The 24,042-nt window shown below is 45.2% G+C and overlaps 1 protein-coding gene across 2 annotated transcripts in view; it reads right to left on the bottom strand.

The window, feature by feature from the left end:
• Positions 1–23,397, bottom strand: part of RLF (RLF zinc finger) — a 116,949-nt gene extending 93,552 nt beyond the window's left edge. The window contains exon 1 of one of the 2 annotated variants that reach the window (XM_063954177.1): positions 23,305–23,397. Coding sequence is in view for 1 of the 2 variants with exons in the window: in XM_063954176.1 (XP_063810246.1) it covers positions 23,075–23,254 (180 nt within the window). In the remaining variant the exon portion in view is untranslated. The other variant, XM_063954176.1, reaches the window with a different exon arrangement.
• Positions 23,398–24,042: the final 645 nt, after the last annotated feature.

Genomic DNA, 24,042 nt, shown 5'->3' with positions numbered 1-24,042 from the left:
CGGTTACCAAGTCCTTCTTGGCCAATCCGGAGCCACGAATATAGTGCTTACTCCTCTCCATCTTATCAATCTCAGTACCTTGGGTATGAGAGGCAGAGGAGGGAACACATACACTGACTGGTACACCCACGGTGTTACCAGAGCGTCTACAGCTATTGCCTGAGGGTCTCTTGACCTGGCGCAATACCTGTCGAGTTTTTCCCAACGGTTTATAATCATGTGGAAGACTTCTGGGTGAAGTCCCCACTCTCCCGGGTGGAGGTCGTGCTGAGGAAGTCTGCTTCCCAGTTGTCCACTCCCGGAATGAATACTGCTGACAGTGCTATCACATGATTTTCCGCCCAGCGAAGAATCCTTGCAGCTTCTGCCATTGCCCTCCTGCTTCTTGTGCCACCCTGTCTGTTTACGTGGGTGACTGCCGTGATGTTGTCCGACTGGATCAACACCGGCTGACCTTGAAGCAGAGGTCATGCTAAGCTTAGAGCATTGTAAATGGCCCTTAGCTTCAGGATATTTATGTGAAGTGATGTCTCCAGGCTTGACCATAAGCCCTGGATATTCCTTCCCTGTGTGACTGCTCCCCAGCCTCGCAGGCTGGCATCCGTGGTCACCAGGACCCAGTCCTGAATGCCAAATCTGCGGCCCTCTAGAAGATGAGCACTCTGCAACCACTACAGGAGGGACACCCTTGTCCTTGGTGACCGGGTTATCCGCTGATGCATCTGAAGATGCGACCCGGACCATTTGTCCAGCAGGTCCCACTGGAAAGTTCTTGCGTGGAATCTGCCGAATGGGATTGCTTCGTAGGAAGCCACCATTTTACCCAGAACCCTTGTGCATTGATGCACTGAGACTTGGCTCGGTTTTAGGAGGTTCCTGACTAGCTCGGATAACTCCCTGGCTTTCTCCTCCGGGAGAAACACCTTTTTCTGGACTGTGTCCAGGATCATCCCTAGGAACAGAAGACAAGTCGTCGGAACCAACTGCGATTTTGGAATATTGAGAATCCAATCGTGCTGCCGCAACACTACCTGAGATAGTGCTACACCGACCTCCAACTGTTCCCTGGATCTTACCCTTATCAGGGAATCGTCCAAGTAAGGGATAACTAAAATTCCCTTCCTTCAAAGGAATATCATCATTTCGGCCATTACCTTGGTAAAGACCCGGGGTGCCGTGGACCATCCATACGGCAGCGCCTGAACTGATAGTGACAGTTCTGTACCATAAACCTGAGGTACCCTTGATGAGAAGGGTAAATTTTGACATGAAGGTAAGCATCCTTGATGTCCCGAGACATCATGTAGTCCCCTTCTTCCAGGTTCGCAATCACTGCTCTGAGTGACTCAATCTTGAATTTGAACCTCTGTATGTAAGTGTTCAAAGATTTTAGATTTAGAAATCGGTCTCACCGAGCCGTCCGGCTTCGGTACCACAACAGTGTGGAATAATACCCCGTTCCCTGTTGCAGGAGGGGTACCTTGATTATCACCTGCTGGGAATACAGCTTGTGAATGGCTTCCAAAACTGTCTCCCTGTCAGAAGGAGACATCGGTAAAGCCGACTTTAGGAAACGGCGAGGGGGAGACGTCTCGAATTCTAATTTGTACCCCTGAGATATCACCTGAAGGATCCAGGGGTCTACTTGCGAGTGAGCCCACTGCGCGCTGAAATTCATTGAGACGGGCCCCCCACCGTGCCTGATTCTGCTTGTAAAGCCCCAGCGTCATACTGAGGGCTTGGCAGAGGCGGGAGAGGGTTTCTGTTCCTGGGAACTGGCTGATTTCTGCAGCCTTTTTCCTCTCCCTCTGTCACGGGGCAGAAATGAGGAACCTTTTGCCCTCTTGTCCACGAAAAGACTGCGCCTGATAATACGGCGTCTTCTCATGTTGAGAGGCGACCTGGGGTACAAACGTTGATTTCCCAGCTGTTGCCGTGGCCACCAGGTCTGAAAGACCGACCCCAAATAACTCCTCCCTTTAATAAGGCAATACTTCCAAATGCCGTTTGGAATACGCATCACCTGACCACCGACGTGTCCATAACCTTCTACTGGCAGAAATGGACAACGCACTTACTCTTGATGCCAGTCGGCAAATATTCCGCTGTGCATCACGCATATATAGAAATGCATCTTTAAAATGCTCTATAGGCAAAAATATACTGTCCCTATCTAGGGTATCAATATTTTCAGTCAGGGAATCCGACCACGCCAACCCAGCACTGCACATCCAGGCTGAGGCGATTGCTGGTCGCAGTATAACACCAGTACGTGTGTAAATACATTTTAGGATACCCTCCTGCTTTCTGTCAGCAGGATCCTTAAGGGCGGCCATCTCAGGAGAGGGTAGAGCCCTTACAAGCGTGTGAGCGCTTTATCCACCCTAGGGGGTGTTTCCCAACGCACCCTAACCTCTGGCGGGAAAGGATATAATGCCAATAACATTTTAGAAATTATCAGTTGTTATCGGGGGAAAACCACGCATCATCACACACCTCATTTAATTTCTCAGATTCAGGAAAACTACAGGTAGTTTTTCCTCACCGAACATAATACCCCTTTTTGGTGGTACTCGTATTATCAGAAATGTGTAAAACATTTTTCATTGCCTCAATCATGTAACGTGTGGCCCTACTGGAAGTCACATTTGTCTCTTCACCGTCGACACTGGAGTCAGTATCCGTGTCGGCGTCTATATCTGCCATCTGAGGTAACGGGCGCTTTAGAGCCCTTGACGGCCTATGAGACGTCTGGACAGGCCCAAGCTGAGTAGCCGGCTGTCTCATGTCAACCACTGTCTTTTATACAGAGCTGACACTGTCACGTAATTCCTTCCAACAGTTCATCCACTCAGGTGTCGACCCCCTAGGGGGTGACATCACTATTACAGGCAATCTGCTCCGTCTCCACATCATTTTTCTCCTCATACATGTCGACACAAACGTACCGACACACAGCACACACACAGGGAATGCTCTGATAGAGGACAGGACCCCACTAGCCCTTTGGGGAGACAGAGGGAGAGTTTGCCAGCACACACCAGAGCGCTATATATATATATACAGGGATAACCTTATATAAGTGTTTTTCCCCTTATAGCTGCTGTATCTTTAATACTGCGCGTAATTAGTGCCCCCCCTCTCTTTTTTAACCCTTTCTGTAGTGTAGTGACTGCAGGGGAGAGACAGGGAGCTTCCCTCCAACGGAGCTGTGAGGGAAAATGGCGCCAGTGTGCTGAGATAAGGCCGCCGATAAGGGGGCGGAGCCTATCTCCCGTTTTTCTATGTATTCTGGCAGGGGTTAAATGCATCCATATAGCCCAGGAGCTATATGTGATGCATTTTTTGCCATCCAAGGTGTTTTTTTTTTTTTTTATTGCGTCTCAGGGCGCCCCCCCCAGCGCCCTGCACCCTCAGTGACCGGAGTGTGAAGTGTGCTGAGAGCAATGGCGCACAGCTGCAGTGCTGTGCGCTACCTTGTTGAAGACAGGACGTCTTCTGCCGCCGATTTTCCGGACCTCTTCTGCCTTCTGGCTCTGTAAGGGGGCCGGCGGCGCGGCTCCGGGACCCATCCAGGCTGGGCCTGTGATCGTCCCTCTGGAGCTAATGTCCAGTAGCCTAAGAAGCCCAATCCACTCTGCACGCAGGTGAGTTCGCTTCTTCTCCCCTTAGTCCCTCGATGCAGTGAGCCTGTTGCCAGCAGGTCTCACTGAAAATAAAAAACCTAGACTAAAACTTTCACTAAGAAGCTCAGGAGAGCCCCTAGTGTGCACCCTTCTCGTTCGGGCACAAAGATCTAACTGAGGCTTGGAGGAGGGTCATAGGGGGAGGAGCCAGTGCACACCAGATAGTCCTAAAGCTTTCTTTAGATGTGCCCAGTCTCCTGCGGAGCCGCTATTCCCCATGGTCCTTACGGAGTCCCCAGCATCCACTTAGGACGTTAGAGAAATAGTGCATACACGCGGTAAGATATAGCATAAGATTAGCACAATAGATTTAGCATAAGATAGGACTTCTCACTTTATTGTGATTTTTAGATTGTAAGTTCGCAAGAGCAGGGACTTCTTTCCTCATGTGCCTTTCCTTTTCTTAGGGTGTGTACACACGGTGAGATCCTTGCTATGTCCTATTTTTACTTGCGATTTCCCCTGAACTCCCCGGAGGCCAGATAGGACAGATTTTGACTAACTTTTCTTGAGATCTGTACTATGTGTGCTTACGATTTTGGCTTATGTGAGATTTTGGCTCATGTGAGATGTAATTGACATGTGAGAAGAACTAGATAGTACACCGATCTAGCAAGGATTGACTTGCCTGCACAGTCTATCTTTTCTTGCGATGCCGACCTGGCGGGACCGCGCATCGGGATCGCAAGGTGACTTTCACCTTGCGATCTGCACTAACTTTTCTTACGATTTTGACTATATAGTCAAAATCTTAAGAAAAAATCTCACCGTGTGTACACACCCTTACTCACACTGTCTTATACTCCCTTTGATGGCACCTAACCCCGGGTTTTCTATACCTGTCCTATTTTGTCCTGTACTGTAAGTGCGGTTTTCTTGTTTGCTCATTTTATTATGTACTGTGTAATGGGCGCTGCGGATCCCTTGTGGCACCATATAAATAAAGGATAATAATAATAATAATGCAAATCGGATACAATATCATACATTAACATACACACTGTACAATATGCACTAGATAGTGTAGCTAAAATTGAGCTGCATGTTCATCAGGCATAGGGGTCAATTCAAACTGAATAGCACCGGGAATTAGCTCCCGGCGCTATTCAATACAGCGCCAAGTGACACTCAATTGTCGGGAATTCTTCTCTCACCCCGGGGGATGGGAGAGGAAATCCAACAAAAGTGCTGCCGCGAGGCTGATTCTGTCGGGAATCAGCGTCGTGGCGGGAGTTGTCGGAGAATGCCCATTCTCCCGACAAATTAACCTGTTAAGTCCGGGAGAACGGGCATTCGCCGACTTAACTTGAGCTGAATTGAATAGCGATGCGAGCTAATTCCCGCCGCTGAATTGAATCGACCCTGTAGAATATCTGATACTACCTGTGGGAGCGTGCACACACTATATCGCATAAAATATAGTGCACTATACCGCAGTCTAGCTAGATAGTGTACGATATAGTGCAAAAAAAATTGCACTGTGTACCCAGCCTATGGGGTATATGCAATTGCGGGCGAATTGCGGCAATTTTTCGCCAGTTTTTTAATTCGACACAATTAGACCGTCGAATTCCGGCAGGTGGGTGCCGGAATTCGACATATTCAATAAAAAACGGATTCGACAGTCCCGCTGTCGAAAAACGGCCGATTTGACGGATTTTGATCCGATTTTTAAAAATGGTCAAATAACGGTAAAAAACCCGAAAAAAAATTGCATGGGGTCCCCCCTTCTAAGCATAACCAGCCTCGGGCTCTTTGAGCCGGTCCTGGTTGCCAAAATACGGGGAAAAAAATGACAGGGGATCCCCCGTATTTTAACAACCAGCACCGGGCTCTGCGCCTGACCGCGGGTAACCCCACCGCTGACCGCAAAGTTCCCACCATTGAAACTAATGGAGGAAGCTGTGCGATGCGCTGTCTGCCAGCTCAGACGCGCAAAGCCAATCAGGAGAGTGCCACGAAGTGGCGCTTCCTGATTGGCTGAAGGGACCTTTCTGTGACAGGAGTCACGGGGGGTCTCTGCATTCGGGGAAAGGGGTCCCATGTGTAAACATGGGACCCCTTTCAGTCCGTCTGGTTCAGGTTAATGCGGTTTGTTTTTTTGCCAAGTACGTGGATTATAATAAAAGACCAGGACACTGGATCAGGTGAGTATAATTGTATTTTCAGGTACCCCGGACGTCGACATTGGAGACGAGGCCAGAGTCGGCGTGTCAACATAGGTAAGTATGTGTGTCTGCATGTATGAAATAAAGTTGTATTTTCACGGTGTCTGTGTCCTGTTTTTATTTGGGTATTTTTTTTGCAGTAGAACTACAGGTACCAGCGGGCCCGTTTCCCCCCCGCATGCTGGTACTTGTGGTTCTCCAAGTACCGGCTTGCAGGGAGGCTTGCTGGGACTTGTAGTTCTGCAAAAACCAATATTCTTACATTTTACTCAAGGCTATCAGCACCCCATCCGCAGCCCTTGGATGGGGGGGGGGGGGGGGGGGACAGCCTCGGGCTTCACCCCTGGCCCTTGGGTGGCTGGGGGGGGACCCCTTGATTGAAGGGGTCCCCACTCCTCCAGGGTACCCCGGCCAGTGGTGACTAGTTGGATATTTAATGCCACGGCCGCAGGGCGCTGTATAAAAGTGACCCCGGCTGTGGCATTATCTGTCCAGCTAGTGGAGACCGGTGCTGGTACAAAAAATACGGGAGACCCCTACTCTTTGTCCCCCGTATTTTTTGCACCAGGACCAGGCGCAGTGCCCGGTGCTGGTTGTTAAAATACGGGGGATCCCGTGTCATTTTTCCCCCCGTATTTTGGCAACCAGGGCCGGCTCAAAGAGCCCGAGCCTGGTTATGCTTAGGAGGGGGGACCCCACGCATTTTTTTTTATGAATTTTACCCCATTACATAAAAAAAATATATAAATAATACTTGTGCCTCATAAATAGACAAACCAAGTACCTAATCCCTTCTAATATAAATAAATAGATATGCTATTACCAATAAAAAAAAACACAAAAAAAAATCCATGCTTTTAAAATTTTTTATTAGATTCCGCCAGCAAAGTGTGGCAGATTGAAAATGACGAATTTACTGTCTAAAAGCACTGTTGTCGAATTTACAATCTTCAATTGAATATACTTTTGTCGAATTGCCGCATTTGTACCATTGCAGAAATGTCGAATTTGACAAATGTCGAATTTGGAATGGACGTTTTTTTTGCGAAAAGTACTGTATTGCATTGTCGAATTTCTTTTTTTGACGAAAATGTCCCGATTTTCGACATTTTCAGGAATTCGACCGCAATTGCATATACCCCTATGTCTATAACCAGACCACCTTTCACCCAGCAGTTTAAACACAACCCTCTCAAGACCTGTATTGGTCATCAACAAATTTTGGAGGCTCAAGACAAAGTTTCCATCTAAACTTTGTGAATCAAAGAATTTGCTTAACAATTTGGAGCAGAGAAGCATTCCACACAAGAGAACATAAGAAACATAACCATATTCTTTCCCAATTTAACCCAGGTAGAAGACACAATTTATAAACATTTGCAAAGTCAGGATAATTGGTATGTGTGCAGAGTTGGGGAAAAAAAATTAAAAAATTGTATTAAAAAAACAAAACACAACACAAAAACAAACTTTTGGTTTAAACCAGGTTTCTTTTGCATTAATGTTTTAATGAAAAAAAAAAATCCTTATTATATTAATGCTGTGAAACATTTCTACGTATAAGAATCCTTGATCAACCATGCTCTCTAACTTTGGCTTTCTAAGCAGTTATTGGACTTCGATATTAATTATTTTACATCTTTCATTAAAACAATTTTACCTGCTTATTTTTCCTATTGCATCGGAATATAATAAGATTTTACTCACCGGTAAATCTATTTCTCGTAGTCCGTAGTGGATGCTGGGAACTCCGAAAGGACCATGGGGAATAGTGGCTCCGCAGGAGACTGGGCACAACTAAAAGAAAGCTTTTAGACTACCTGGTGTGCACTGGCTCCTCCCACTATGACCCTCCTCCAAGCCTCAGTTAGGATACTGTGCCCGGAAGAGCTGACACAATAAGGAAGGATTTTGAATCCCGGGTAAGACTCATATCAGCCACACCAATCACACCGTATAACTCGTGATACCATATCCAGTTAACAGTATGAAACATAACTGAGCCTCTCAACAGATGGCTCATAACAATAACCCTTTAGTTAACAATAACTATGTACAAGTATTGCAGACAATCCGCACTTGGGATGGGCGCCTAGCATCCACTACGGACTACGAGAAATAGATTTACCGGTGAGTAAAATCTTATTTTCTCTAACGTCCTAGTGGATGCTGGGAACTCCGAAAGGACCATGGGGATTATACCAAAGCTCCCAAACGGGCGGGAGAGTGCGGATGACTCTGCAGCACCGAATGAGAGAACTCAAGGTCCTCCTCAGCCAGGGTATCAAATTTGTAGAATTTAGCAAACATGTTTGCCCCTGACCAAGTTGCAGCTCGGCAAAGTTGTAAAGCCGAGACCCCTCGGGCAGCCGCCCAAAATTAGCCCACTTTCCTCGTGGAATGGGCATTTACTGATTTAGGATGCGGCAATCCAGCCGCAGAATGCTCCAGCTGAATTGTGCTACAAATTCAGCGAGCAATAGTCTGCTTAGAAGCAGGAGCACCTATTTTGTTGGGTGCCTACAGGATAAAAAGAGAGTCAGTTTTCCTGACTCCAGCCGTCCTGGAAATATAAATTTTTAAGGCCCTGACTACGTCCAGTAACTTGGAATCTTCCAAGTCCCTAGTAGCCGCAGGCACTACAATAGGTTGGTTCAAGTGAAAAGCTGATACCACCTTAGGGAGAAACTGGGGACGAGTCCTCAATTCTGCCCTATCCATATAGAAAATCAGATAAGGGCTTTTACATGACAAAGCCGCCCATTCTGACACACGCCTGGCCGAAGCCAAGGCCAATAACATGACCACTTTCCACGTGAGATATTTCAAATCCACAGTTTTAAGTGTCTCAAACCAATGTGATTTTAGGAAACTCAACACCACGTTGAAATCCCAAGGTGCCACAGGAGGCACAAAAGGGGGCTGAATATGTAGCACTCCCTTTACAAATGTCTGAACTCCAGGCAGTGAAGCCAGTTCTTTCTGGAAGAAAATCGACAGAGCCGAAATCTGGACCTTAATGGAACCCAAGTTTAGGCCCATAGTCACTCCTGACTGTAGGAAGTGCAGAAAACGACCCAGCTGAAATTCCTCTGTTGGGGCCTTCCTGGCCTCACACCACGCAACATATTTTCGCCAAATACGGTGATAATGGTTTGCGGTTACTTCTTTCCTGGCTTTTATCAGCGTAGGAATGACTTCCTCCGGAATGCCCTTTTCCTTTAGGATCCGGAATTCAACCGCCATGCGGTCAAACGCAGCCGCGGTGAGTCTTGGAACAGACAGGGCCCCTGCTGTAGCAGATCCTGTCTGAGCGGTAGAGGCCATGGGTCCTCTGATATCATTTCTTGAAGTTCTGGGTACCAAGCTCTTCTTGGCCCATCCGGAACCACGAGTATCTTCTTACTCCTCGTTTTCTTATTATTCTCAGTACCTTTGGTATGAGAGGCAGAGGAGGGAATACATAAACCGACTGGTACACCCACGGTGTCACTAGAGCGTCCACAGCTATTGCCTGAGGGTCCCTTGACCTGGCACAATATCTAGTTTTTTGTTTAGGCGGGACGCCATCATGTCCACCTGTGGCCTTTCCCAACGGTTTACCAACAGTTGGAAGACTTCTGGATGAAGTCCCCACTCTCCCGGGTGTAGGTCGTGTCTGCTGAGGAAGTCTGCTTCCCAGTTGTCCACTCCCGGAATGAACACTGCTGACAGTGCTAACACGTGATTTTCCACCCATCGGAGAATCCTTGTGGCTTCTGCCATCGCCATCCTGCTTCTTGTGCCGCCCTGTCGGTTTACATGGGCGACTGCCGTGATGTTGTCTGATTGGATCAGTACCGGCTGGTTTTGAAGCAGAGGCCTTGCCAGACTTAGGGCATTGTAAATGGCCCTCAGTTCCGGAATATTTATGTGTAGGGACGACCAGTAGAACAAGAAAAAAGTCTGTATTGTCGGTGCACAAAAGGGAGAGTGACCTGATACTCACATCTACCTCAATACTCATATAAAATTTAACTTTTAATATTTTTGAATTAAAACAGTGTGACAATGACTAACACACAAACTACAGGTATAGGCGAAACATAGAGGTTAAAATTTAGACACATACAAAACATTGAATAAGTGCATGAAAAAAATAAATGTGATTAAAGATTTAAAAATATGTGTCCGCGTGTTTATTCTAATGCCCTATTGGGTATACTATTATTCTTAGTTTAAACCAGTAAGTTGATTTATCAGTAATTCATCTCTTGGATCACTTATTCATATGGCACATGCCATGATTGTCCCACTCATGTACTGATATTCTGGCTAACAATATAAATCAGTTTCCCTCAGCCAGTAATCATATGCTGCTTGTCATATTCTCAGCAATCTCTTAAAAGTGCTAATAGTGCTGGTAATACAGTATGCAATTATCCACACTGTATAATTCCTCTGGAGGATGGTATCCTTTGTTAAATATTACTCTGTTATACAACCACTCATATAAGATTTGTTGCAAATATATAAAATGCCCAGGTATGATATCAATTTATTTAGTCACCAGTAATTTATCTCATGGTTCACTAATTCATATATCATAGATTGTAAGCTTGCGAGCAGGGCCTTCCTACCTCTATGTCTGTCTGTTTTTACCCAGTTTTGTTCTATTACTGTTGTTCTAATTGTAAAGCGCAACGGAATATGCTGCGCTATATAAGAAACTGTTAATAAATAAACTGTTAATAAATAATGTGCCGTAATTACCCCGCTTAAGTAATAATATCGGCGGCTTGGCAATATAATTGGGCTTTTCTCAACCTATGATCGTATATTGATTATCATATTTCCAGCATTCTCAAGATTTGCAACAAATCTTATATGAGTGGTTGTATAACAGAGTAATATTTAACAAAGGATACCATCCTATAGAGGAATTATACAGTGTGGATAATTGCATACTGTATTACCAGCACTATTAGCACTTTTAAGAGATTGCTGAGAATATGACAAGCAGCATATGATTACTGGCTGAGGGAAACTGATTTATATTGTTAGCCAGAATATCAGTACATGAGTGGGACAATCATGGCATGTGCCATATGAATAAGTGATCCAAGAGATGAATTACTGATAAATCAACTTACTGGTTTAAACTAAGAATAATAGTATACCCAATAGGGCATTAGAATAAACACGCGGACACATTTTTAAATCTTTAAATCACATTTATTTCTTTCATGCACTTATTCAATGTTTTGTATGTGTCTAAATTTTAACCTCTATGTTTCGCCTATACCTGTAGTTTGTGTGTTAGTCATTGTCACACTGTTTTAATTCAAAAATATTAAAAGTTAAATTTTATATGAGTATTGAGGTAGATGTGAGTATCAGGTCACTCTCCCTTTTGTGCACCGACAATACAGACTTTTTCTTGTTCTACTGTACTTACCATAACTGTAGTTGGTAGCACCCCCACAATAAATGGTAGATACCAAAAATTAAATTGGGGTTCTATTGGAGCCTTAGTTCCATCTCTCTATCTAAAAAGTTGAGTGTGTGCAGATACAATCTTGCCTTGTGTAGGGACGAGTCCTGACTTGACCAAAGTCCTTGGAAATTTCTTCCCTGTGTGACTGCCCCCCAGCCTCGAAGGCTGGCATCCGTGGTTACCAGGACCCAGTCCTGTATGCCGAATCTGCGGCCCTCTTGAAGATGAGCACTCTGCAGCCACTACAGTAGAGATACCCTGGTCCTTGGAGACAGGGTTATCAGCCGATGCATCGGAAGATGCGATCCCGACCACTTGTCCAAGAGGTCCCACTGAAAGGTTCTTGCATGGAACCTGCCGAATGGAATTTTGCTTCGTAAGAAGCTACCATTTTTCCCAGGACTCGTGTGCAGTTATGCACAGATACCTGTTTTGGTTTCAGGAGGTCTCTGACTAGAGATGACAGCTCCTTGGCTTTCTCCTGCGGGAGAAACACTTTTCTGTTCTGTGTCCAGAACCATCCCCAGGAACAGTAGGCGTGTGGTAGGAACCAGCTGTGACTTTGGAATGTATAGAATCCATCCGTGCTGTTGTAGCACTTCCCGAGATAGTGCTACTCCGACCAACAACTGCTCCTTGGACCTAGCCTTTATAAGGAGATCGTCCAAATACGGGATAATTAAAACTCCCTTTTTTCGAAGGAGTATCATCATTTCTGCCATTACCTTGGTAAAGACCCTCGGTGCCGTGGACAGTCCAAACGGCAGTGTTTGGAATTGGTAATGGCAATCCTGTACCACAAATCTGAGGTACTCCTGGTGAGGATGGTAAATGGGGACATGTAGTAAGCATCCTTGATGTCCAGGGATACCATGTAATCCCCCTCCTCCAGGCTTGCAATAACCGCCCTGAGCGATTCCATCTTGAACTTGAATTTTTTTATGTATGTGTTCAAGGATTTAAAATGGGTCTCACCGAACCGTCCGGTTTCGGTACCACAAACAGTGTGGAATAGTAACCCCGTCCTTGTTGAAGTAGGGGCACCTTGACTATCACCTGCTGGGAATACAGCTTGTGAATTGCCTCTAGCACAGCCTCCCTGCCTGAGGGAGTTGTCGGCAAGGCAGATTTGAGGAAACGGCGTGGGGGAGACGCCTCGAATTCCAGCTTGTACCCCTGAGATACTACTTGAAGGATCCAGGGATCCACCTGTGAGCGAGCCCACTGATCGCTGAAATTTTTGAGGCGGCCCCCCACCGTACCTGGCTACGCCTGTGGAGCCCCCGCGTCATGCGGTGGACTCAGAGGAAGCGGGGGAAGAATTTTGATTCTGGGAACTGGCTGACTGGTGCAGCTTTTTCCCTCTTCCCTCGTCTCTGTGCAGAAAGGAAACGCCTTTGACCCGCTTGCTTTTCTGAAGCCGAAAGGACTGTACTTGATAATACAGTGCTTTCTTAGGCTGTGAGGAAACCTGGAGGTAAAAAATTTTCTTCCCAGCTGTTGCTGTGGATACGAGGTCCCAGAGACCATCCCCAAACAATTCCTCACCCTTATAAGGCTCTGTGTGCCTTTTAAAGTCAGCATCACCTGTCCAGTGTCGGGTCTCTAATACCCTCCTGACAGAATGGACATTGCATTAATTCTGGATGCCAGCCGGCAAAATATCCCTCTGTGCATCCCTCAAATATAAGACGACGTCTTTAATATGCTCTTATGTTCGCAAAATAGTATCCCTGTTTGACAGGGTCACAGACCACGCTGCAGCTATCTGCAGGTCTCAGTCTAGTACCTGAGTGTGTAAATACAGACTTCAGGATAGCCTCCTGCTTTTTATCAGCAGGTACCTTCAAAGTGGCCGTATCCTAAGACGGCAGTGCCACCTTTTTTGACAAACGTGTGAGCGCCTTATCCACCCTAGGGGATATCTCCCAGCGTAACTTATCCTCTGGCGGGAAAGGGTACGCCATCAGTAACTTTTTAGAAATTACCAGTTTCTTATCGGGGGAACCCACGCTTTTTCACACTTCATTCACTCATTTGATGGGGGAACCAAACACTGCCTGTTTTTCTCCCCAAACATAAAACCCTTTTTTAGTGGTACTTGGGTTAATGTCAGAAATGTGTAACACATTTTTTATTGCCGGGATCATGTAACGGATGTTCCTAGTGGATTGTGTATATGTCTCAACCTCGTCGACACTGGAGTCAGACTCCGTGTCGACATCTGTGTCTGCCATCTGAGGGAGCGGGCGTTTTTGAGCCCCTGATGGCCTTTGAGACGCCTGGGCAGGCGCGGGCTGAGAAGCCGGCTGTCCCACAGCTGTTACGTCATCCAGCCTTTTATGTAAGGAGTTGACACGGTCGGTTTATACCTTCCACCTATCCATCCACTCTGGTGTCGGCCCCACAGGGGGCGACATCACATTTATCGGCATCTGCTCTGCCACCACATAAGCCTCCTCATCAAACGTGTCGACACAGCCGTACCGACACCGCACACACACAGGGAATGCTCTGACTGAGGACAGGACCCCACACAGCCCTTTGGGGAGACAGAGAGAGAGAGTATGCCAGCACACACCAGAGCGCTATATAATTTAGGGATTAACACTATATTGAGTGAATTTTTCCCAATAGCTGCTTGTATATACAATATTGCGCCTAAATTTAGTGCGCCCCCTCTCTTTTTAACCCTTTGAGCCTGCAAACTACAGGGGAGAGCCTGGGGAGCTGTCTTCCAGCTGCACTGTGAAGAGAAAATGGCGCCAGTGTGCTGAGGGAGATAGCTCCGCCCCTTTTTCACTGACTTTTCTCCCGCTTTTTTATGGATTCTGGCAGGGGTATTTATCACATATATAGCCTCTGGGGCTATATATTGTGATATTTGCCAGCCAAGGTGTTTTTATTGCTGCTCAGGGCGCCGGCGCCCCCCCCCCCCCCCCCCCCAGCGCCCTGCACCCTCAGTGACCGTAGTGTGAAGTGTGTATGAGGAGCAATGGCGCACAGCTGCAGTGCTGTGCGCTACCTTGGTGAAGACTGATGTCTTCTGCCGCCGATTTTCCGGACCTCTTCTTGCTTCTGGCTCTGTAAGGGGGACAGCGGCGCGGCTCCGGGAACGAATACCAAGGCCAGTTCCATGCGGTCGATCCCTCTGGAGCTAATGGTGTCCAGTAGCCTAAGACGCCCAAGCTAGCTGCAAGCAGGTAGGTTTGCTTCTTCTCCCCTTAGTCCCTCGATGCAGTGAGCCTGTTGCCAGCAGGTCTCACTGTAAAATAAAAAACCTAAAATAAACTTTCTTTCTAGGAGCTCAGGAGAGCCCCTAGTGTGCATCCAGCTCGGCCGGGCACAGAAATCTAACTGAGGCTTGGAGGAGGGTCATAGTGGGAGGAGCCAGTGCACACCAGGTAGTCTTAAAGCTTTATTTTAGTTGTGCCCAGTCTCCTGCGGAGCCGCTATTCCCCTTGGTCCTTTCGGAGTTCCCAGCATCCACTAGGACGTTAGAGAAATGTAGATAGACATTACATATTAAAACATACAAGCTACACTACAAGATAGATGAAACTGAAAATAAGAACAAGTTAATGTTAAGCATTAGCCCTACTTATTACTTATAATTAAATAAATCTGAATAGTTTTGCATTTTCCATTTTGTATAAGAAAATTTCAGAGAAAGACATATACACACAAAGGATGAGTTAAGCATTAGCACTGGGCCACTAGCATTAAACAGTTTGAATAAAAACACTAGTTTATCTAGTCTAATATGCTTTTTTTTTTTTTTTTTTTAAGTTAGAACATTGTGCCTGTAATCACAGCATAATAAAATAGTGAGTGTGAGAGAGAATTTTTTTTTTCTTTTTTTTTTTTTTTTTTAAGATATGCTGCCGATTCTGGCACCATGTAGGGTATAAGTCATCTAGACTTTTTTCAGCTCTCCCCTATTTTTCCAGTTTCCTCTATACTGCAGCAAGGCACCCAATAAATGGGATCAGTATGATTTACCCACAATCAAAATCCCGATGGTCAAAATAACGACATGGTCAAAAGTCGACATGAGTTTTTCCAATTTTTTGGGTGTATGTCGAAATAGGTCAACATGGACACCGTATAAGTATACCGCTGCACTCGCCATGCTTCGGGCACGGAGAATCGCTGCGCTCGGGATTTTGATTGTAAGAAAATTGATTGCATCCCCAATAAACAGACCACAACTATGCCATTTCCTTTCTAAATTTCACAAAAGCATTTGCCAATTCTGCCAGAAAAAACAGCTGCATTCAGGTGATCATAACAAAAACATCTGAGTGAAAGCTCTTATAGAAAGTGATCCCATCATGATCCCAAAATAACACATTGGGGATTTATTAACAACAGTTTGAACAATGTAGAGATTTTTTTTTTTACTTAAAAAAATAATAAATTGTCTTTTTTTAGAAAATAAAACACTTTGGGGTCGATTTTAATCGGCAATTTAAGAATAGCGCCGGGAATTAGCTCCCGACGCTATTCAATTCAGCTCCAGTTAAGTCGGCGATGTCCCGTTCTCGCCGACTAAACAGGTTGAATTGTCGGGAGAACGGGCATTCTCCGACTTAACTCCCCGACGCGAGGCTGATTCCCGACAGAATCAGCCTCGCGCCGGCCGCGAGGCAGCACTTTTGCCGGGTTTCTTCTCTTATCCCCCGGGGATGAGAGAAGAATTCCCGACAATTGCGGGTCACTAGCAGCTGAATTGAATAGCGTCGGGAGCTAATTCCCGGCGCTATTCTTAAGTTGCCGAATAGAATCGACCCCTTTGAACATTAATTTTTATGGAAACACACCGCTATGTTATACATTATGTGGACAAAAGTGATTGGACAAGGACAGCAAATATATCAACAAGATTTTATTGACTTCAGTACTTTGTAGGTCCGCCAAGTGCAGTGATTAAGGCAGACACCCTTCTTGGCAAACTGTCCACAAGTTCCTGGACTACAGCAGACAGCATGTTTTGCCATTACGCCTTACATACAGTGACCAACTGTGATGCTGAGGAAGGTCTAGTCGGTCTAGAACACACCGTTGCTCCAATTTGGCCTAGAGGTTCTCAATTCGAGTTACCAAATTCTCTGTTTACTAGTCCAACGTTGCCCTGGAAACATGACATATAGTCGTGATAAAAAGAGTTGTCGTTTCTGTAGAACTGCCACAATGTAGGGAGCACAGCTATCAAGAACATTTAGACCTCTCAGAGTTAACGTGACCATACATTACAACTCATGGACTCATGCCAAACCAGCTGAAGCAGCACCACAGCATAACACCACCACCTTCTTGCTTAATGTAGGAACTGTACACTCTGGCAATAGATGTTCTCTTGCATAACCCAAACATGCCCACCTGCTCTGAAATGTGTAAGTTGTGATTTGTCACTCCATAGCACCTGCCACCATTGTTCCACTGTCCAGTTTTTGTGCTCTTTACATCATGGTATATGCCGGGCTGCATTCTTCTTTGTCACTAGGTCCATGAGCAGCTGCCCGCCCATAATAGCCGAGTGCATGGCTACAAACGGCTCTTGTCGAAACCGGCACATTAGTGGTGGTTTGGAACTTGTGTGCAATGGTATGCATGGGATGATCCCTATTATTTTGTAGCTCCCTGGTTTGCAGATTCGGGGGGTCTTCCAGGGCAAAGTGCATTACTGCAATGACCGTTCTTCCGCGCATTAAAGACAAAAGACAGTGGATTTAGGAACCTTCGTAACATCTGCAATGCTTCTCGTACTCATACCTCCAATCGAGCAGCCTATGATGAGCCCCTTTTCAAACTCTGTTAGCTCCTATTTAACAATCCATTTTGCTAGCAATTGATCTATTCTGTGGGGTCGATTCAATTCGGCAACTTATGCATAGCGCCGGGAATTAGCTCCCGACGCTATTCAATTCAGCTCCAGTTAAGTCGGCGATGGCCCGTTCTCACCGACTAAACAGGTTGTTTTGTCGGGAGAACGGGCATTCTCCGACTTAACTCCCCGGCGCGAGGCTGATTACCGACAGAATCAGCCTCGCGCCGGCCGCGAGGCAGCACTTTTGTCGGGTTTCTTCTCTCATCCCCCGGGGATGAGAGAGAATTCCCGACAATTGCAGGTAACTAGCAGCTGAATTGAATAGCGTCGGGAGCTAATTCCCGGCGCTATTCATAAGTTGCCGAATTGCATCGACCCCATTGACTCTCTACCCATTTATTACCTTCACGATCGTGTGTCTGCTGCAGGAGAACACCAATTCACTTGCGCGGGGGTGTACAATCACTTTTGTCTACATAGTGTATACCATATGATAGCCCATAAAAAGAGTTTTAAAATGAGACTATGCCCAACTGTCAATAGGGGGTACACACCTAGAGACGTGTGCTGAGCGATCACAGACCACTCAGCACACATCTCTCCCCCCCCCCCCGCTCAGAGCGCAATGCGTGCTGAGCGTAGGGGGGGGGGGGGTTACTACACAGTGCTGAAGTGAGCAACTTGCTAACAATCTAGAACCGGCGATAACGATGCGCAGGGCCAAGCATCGCTATCGCTGTGGGCATACACACGGAGAGATCTGTGCTTAATTTCTAGTCAGATTGCTTAGAAATTAAGCACAGAACTCTCCGTGTGTACCCCCCTTAACGCAATTTAGGTGATCTGCAAGTCCAATTTGAAAAAAATGTTAATTGCAATTCTTTTGCGGAAAGATTGCAGTTTTAAAAGTCATGTAACTTTAAAGCCAGTGCACATATCAGCCTAAGATTTGGCACCATTTATTTTACCAAATTTCATTACAAGAAAACAGTCAGTCAGAAACCTGTGTGGAATGACCCAGTAGTATGTTTTGGTAGTCTAGTTTTCACATCTAAAATGGGAATGTTTAGACACCCAAACAATTGTCATTATTTAATTGTGTTTGAGCGCTCATGTATATCGTGACCAAACAGAGGGTTTAGCCATGTAAAACAGCTACAAATATCTAATGTCCTGCTTTGGGCGACCAAAGTGCTGAGTTTGCACACTTTTTTCCTCGATCAGCAGGAGCCTGCAAACAGCAGAACAATTGAATTTGTGTGGCGCCATCTAGGGGCAGCCACACAAAAAAAAAATCAATTTAATTCCCCCCCAAAGTCAGTTCAGCATTTCAACTGCATTGACAAAATGGTGCAGAGAAACAAAAAAACAGAAATTTTATTATCTAATGGCACTATTCAATTCAATGACAGTTGAATAGCGCTGGGAATTAGCTCCCGTGGCTATTCAATACAGCAAAGTGGTAAGCTGGAGAATGCCCATTCTCCTGGACTAAACAGGATCTTTTGTCTGGAGTTCCGGCATTCTCCGACTTAAATGCCCAGCGCGGCGCTGTTTCCGCTGGGCTAAGGGCAAAAATCAGCATTGTGCCGGCACTTTTGTTGGATTTCTTTTCGCACTACTACGGGTGTGCGAGAAGAAATCTCGTCGTTGGGTGTCACAGGACACTATATTAAATAGCCCTGGGAGTTAATTCCTGGCGCTATTCAACTGTCTTCGTATTGAATCGTGCTCTAAGATTTCTACAAGGTTTATAAAATACAGAATACTAGTGTATAGCATTCCTCCAAAATATTACTAAAAAGTAATCTACCATACAACTAAATAATGTTTTTCAAGATGAACTACAAAAAAAACCTATTCTGAACATAACCCACTTCAAGGACAGGGAAAGATTATAGTGAATTTCAATCTTCCAGAAGAAAATGTGACATTTCTGTTAAAATACACACCACATACATGGTTTTTGTTAATTACTGTGAAATCACACAAAGCAAGACAGAATATCACTGAGAACCTATGAGGAGCTGACAAGGTCAGTTAAAATGTCCACAAGCTATATTGTATATTCAACAGACATTATCCGAATTACACTATCGGGAGTTTAAAATCATATATGCTTTTTGATTTGCATTGCTGTTTTGACAGCACAAGACAATTACTGTACCCCTTAATTTTCGTTGAGGGGCTTAATACATACAACTTAAGAAAATAAAGAATGCATGAAAAGGTTAATAGTTGCTCATAGAAAATTGTTTCAAAGATTGCAGTTATCACAGTTCTTTAAGGCCCTACACACTTAAAGATTATCTGTCCAATCTGGCTGATTGGAAAGAAAATCTGGCAATGGCTGGGAGCAAATGACAATCAACAATTTGCTACCAAAATCAAGAAAATGGACAAAAACAGTTCAGATAAATTGGTTTAATGAAACAAACTTAACCAATTTGTCTTAAAGTCCATTTTTGTCTGTTTTCCAATGTTTGAGAGCAAATAGTGAATTGCCATTTGCTCCCATACATTGCCAAATTTTCTTTCCAATCAGCCAGATTGGACAGATAATCTTTTAGTGTGTAGGGCCCTTTAGAGGCGAAGAGTATCTGCAAAGAAAAGCTCCACATAAACCCTCAAACAGCCATCAAATGGATGAATGGCTCTGGTCACAATAAACTATTAATACAGAATTTCTTGCAACCCCCAGAAGGTGTGGAACCTGTCATACAGACACATAGCCTTGAACAAGAAAACATGCCAAAGAGGACAAAAAAAAAAATTATCTTAATTTGTGAATTTCTTAAATTGTTCCTTTATTGAAAAATTCTCAATGCAATAAATAGTAAATATACCGAAATTTGGATATGTTACTGCCTGACTTATATTGACAAAAAAAAAAAAAAAAGAAGTCTCTATGGAAGGATTACAACCATGGCCCTGTGTGGAGTTTGTATATTCTCCCCATACGTGCGTGGGTTACCTCCAAGTACTCCGGTTTTCTCCACCAGTCTAAAAATATACTAGTGGTTAATTGGCTCTTGACAAAAACCAATGCTGGCCATACACTTGCGTCGCATCGCACCGGCAGTTCAGGTGCGATGAAATCAGACATGAACTATCAAAGTGATTACCATGCGATAGATCGCATGGTAATCACGTGATGGGCACGTCACAGTCAAGTGGAAGCGGCCTCTGGCGGGTGCCCATCGCAGTGCGATATATCTCATGTGGGTTTAAAACCACATGCGATAGCACTGCGATGCGATGCGAGAAATATTAAGTGCAGCACATAATATCTTGAGACGCGATATTCGTGCGGCGTGGCCACGCATCGCGTCTCAAGGTACCTAAAATGTGCATACAATCCTTCGATTTCTCTCACAAATGTGGTCGAAATCGAAGGATAGCACAGATTATCTAATAAGTGTATGGACACCATATCCCTAGTGTGTGTCTAGATCGGCCAAGTGGTTCTTACCTGCCATCAATTTAGGATTCTATTTAAATGCACTAAGGACCACACCAACCTTTAAAATAACTTTATTTTATTACTATTAAAATGTATTTCAAACCCAAGACTAGTCATCATTCCAAGCAAAATCATGAAAAAAAAAACTAATAAAAGAAACAGTGTAAAAGAAAATAATATGAGTTAAAAACAAACCATGTCTTTGCAATTATATATTATCTATTAGGTAGTTACGGTACACATAAATTTAGGAGCATGTATTAATTCCCCTGACAGATATTTACTCACTTATTGATTTTCAGGATTTCACATTGTGAATGATCCTCCTTATTAGGGGTAATTCTTAAATAGTCAGAGATAGTTTAGAGAGAAAAAAAAACTTGTGACAAAGTTCCAACCAATCAGCTTTGAACTGTCATTTTTCAAAACACAGCCTCTAAAATGTAAGGTAGAAGCTGACTGGCTAGTACTTTATCGTTTACAAGTTTCTCTCTTAGGCTCGATTCAATTCTAAAAGTTGAATAGCGCCGGGAATTAGCTCCCGGAGGGGTGCGAGCAGAAATCCGACAAAAGTGCAGCCACGATGCTGATTTCTGTACTTAGCGCGCCAGAAAGTGTCGCGATGGCCACTTAAGTTGGAGAATGCCAGTTCTCCAGACAAAACACCCTATTTAGTCCAGGAGAATGGGCATTCTCTGACTTGTCACTGCGCTGTATTGAATGGCCACGGAAGCTAATACCCGGCGCTATTCAACTCTCCTAGGGGTCAATTCAATTTGCAGACAGTAGTATAGCGCCGGGAATTAGCTCCCAGCGCTATTCTATACAGCGCCATGTGACACTTAATTGTCGGTATTTCTTCTCGCACTCCTGGGAGGGTTGTGAGCAGAAATCCAACAAAAGTGCTGGCACACGCCGGGCATTTAAGTCAGAGAATGCCTGTTCTCCCAACAAATCAACCTAAGTCCAGGAAAATGGGCATTCACCGCCTTAACATTGAGCAGAATGAGCGCTATTCAAATGTTGCCAAATTGAATTGACCCCTTTGAAATTGAATCATGCCCTCTGAACTTTGTTAAATACCCCCACTTAACAGTAAATTCAATACTAGCTGTGGTTTACTCCACACACTGTTATATTAGTAGTGTGAGGGGAAAAAAAAAAACAACATGAAATACAAAACTGAAGTTACAATGGATCAATAATAGCTGTGGTTTGCTCCACAAGGTCATGTTTCCAGTGTGAACTATAGTAAGATGAAATTGATACATTATTAAGGTTTGTTGCTAAACATCATGCACAGTTTCTGGTAATGGAAGTGAAAATGCCTTGCTACTGAAAAAACTGTCTAGGGAAGATAAGTTCAAATGTCTCTAAAGAATGTAACATTTCAAAAAGTATATCTGCAACCAGCATTCAGCACTAAGGAAAGCTGATCTCAGAATTAAAACCAGTTTTCATACAATAATCAAATGTTACTAGGAAAATTTACAATTGACGACAACCTGGACTTGGTACTTGTCCAATACTGGCACATGCAAAGCAGATCTGAAAACGCTTTGCTGCATTACCCTAGCAGGCCACAAAGAAGATCAAAGGTTAGATTTGCTACAGGCCTGTAATCTGATAGACAGGAACAGCTCACGAATTCACCCAGGTTATTATGACCACTTTACAACCAAAGCCTGGCTCCGATAAACATCAACTAATAGTTTGGATTTCAAAACTGAGGATCAAAGTCATTACTGGGTGCACATGATGTTGTGACAATATAGGAAAAATAAGGCATTTCCGACAAAAGGACAGGGCCCGAGCAGCCAGATCAGAGCTCTCTTTTGCCTTGACCAGTAACACAGCAATGCACTTCCCGTACAGCATGGGCACAGTGCAGGTTACAGCAATGCACTTCCCGTACAGTATGGGTACACTGCAGGTTACAGTAATGCACTTCCCGTACAGTAAGGGCACACTGCAGTTTGCACAGCCCCTAACTCCTGCTCATGTCCACCTGCTCCAGCACTTCCCATGCACAGTATGCATAGCCATTACACTCCCCGCATACATACATACATACATACATACATACATACCGCTGCAGTAGTGGCGACACAGAGTAACCCAGTTTCCTCAATTAATGTTCCCTAGCACATCGGCCGCTGTGCATTGTGGGAGCGATCCTCCGCCATTCCACCGAGCACCGGCCCCGTTACAGCCGCTGTGCGGCCATCGCTGGCCGTGGCGGCGGGTGAGCGGATCGGGTGTGTATGTGCTGGGAGAAGGACTGGGCTGGCGACGGACCCTCCCACGTAACCCGCCCCCACCACTGACTGTCATCCACCATAATAAAACGCCACCATCACCCACTATGACCCTAATAACTGAGCCTTATCGGCCTCAGGCAGCTGCCGGCGGTCCCGGTGCCTGCTATCCCCCATCTCCTCCCCCACTCACCTCGCAGAAGCGTCTGCAGTAAGCAGAGGAGGTAAGCACCGCTACCTCGTCCTCCCTCAGCCTCTCCTCCAGCGCCTGCAACATTTCCGGGAGGCGGTGGGGCTGCGGCGGGGAGGGAGAGGGGGCAACCGTGCCCCCATTCGCCAGCCCCGCTCGGGACTCTCCCTTCCCGTCCGCCATCTTCTCTCGCCTTTGCCGCGCGTAGGCAACACTCTCGCACACTCACTCACTGCGTCACGTGATTCGGCGTCGGTTGAGCGACGTCATCACCAGGGAGACCTGCGTTGATACGCCCCTTCACTCGACGTCATGTTCCTCCACAAGAGACAGGCTGCGCAGACATAGCGGCCATTTTGTTTGTTGACATACATATTTGTATGCATGTGATTGGTGGGGAGGGATTCTGTGCACTGTTTATTCATTTGTTAGACAGAATAACATTTGGTACTAATTAATTGGTTTGTAAAATTACAGATTGCATTTTCTTCTGATTTTCAAATAAGTAGTTTAGAGTGCCATAGTTGCCTACCTGCCCGCGTTCTGCAGGAGACTCCCTGAAATAGTAGCAATCTCCCTGACTTCCCTGAATAGACCAGCAATCTCCCTGATTGCATCTTATCCCCATTATGCAGATGTTAGATTATTGGGGGGGGGGGGGGGGGGGAATAAAACAGATACATACTGCACATTCAAATGAGCTCATCAGCCCCATGTCCCTGTATTGGTTATAAGGCCCAATGATCCCTATGACTACATGCATTTTAAAAAAGGTTTTTCGTGGCCACTTACAGTATATGGAACTCTTGTAAAACACAATGTACGAACAAATTCTGCAAAATATCAGTGTCTTTTCTTCAACAAGTTGATCTTACTAACTTTGGGGCTCAGTTACATTTGTGTGAAAGTCATTTTTATGACAAGCCTCTCAGATATAGAAGTATATGTCAGCGCTGATAAGTGTCACTCAC

The sequence above is a fragment of the Pseudophryne corroboree genome, chromosome 2, assembly GCF_028390025.1.
Source record: "Pseudophryne corroboree isolate aPseCor3 chromosome 2, aPseCor3.hap2, whole genome shotgun sequence".
Lineage (NCBI taxonomy): Eukaryota > Metazoa > Chordata > Amphibia > Anura > Myobatrachidae > Pseudophryne > Pseudophryne corroboree.
This window is presented reverse-complemented; position numbering and strand designations above follow the sequence as displayed.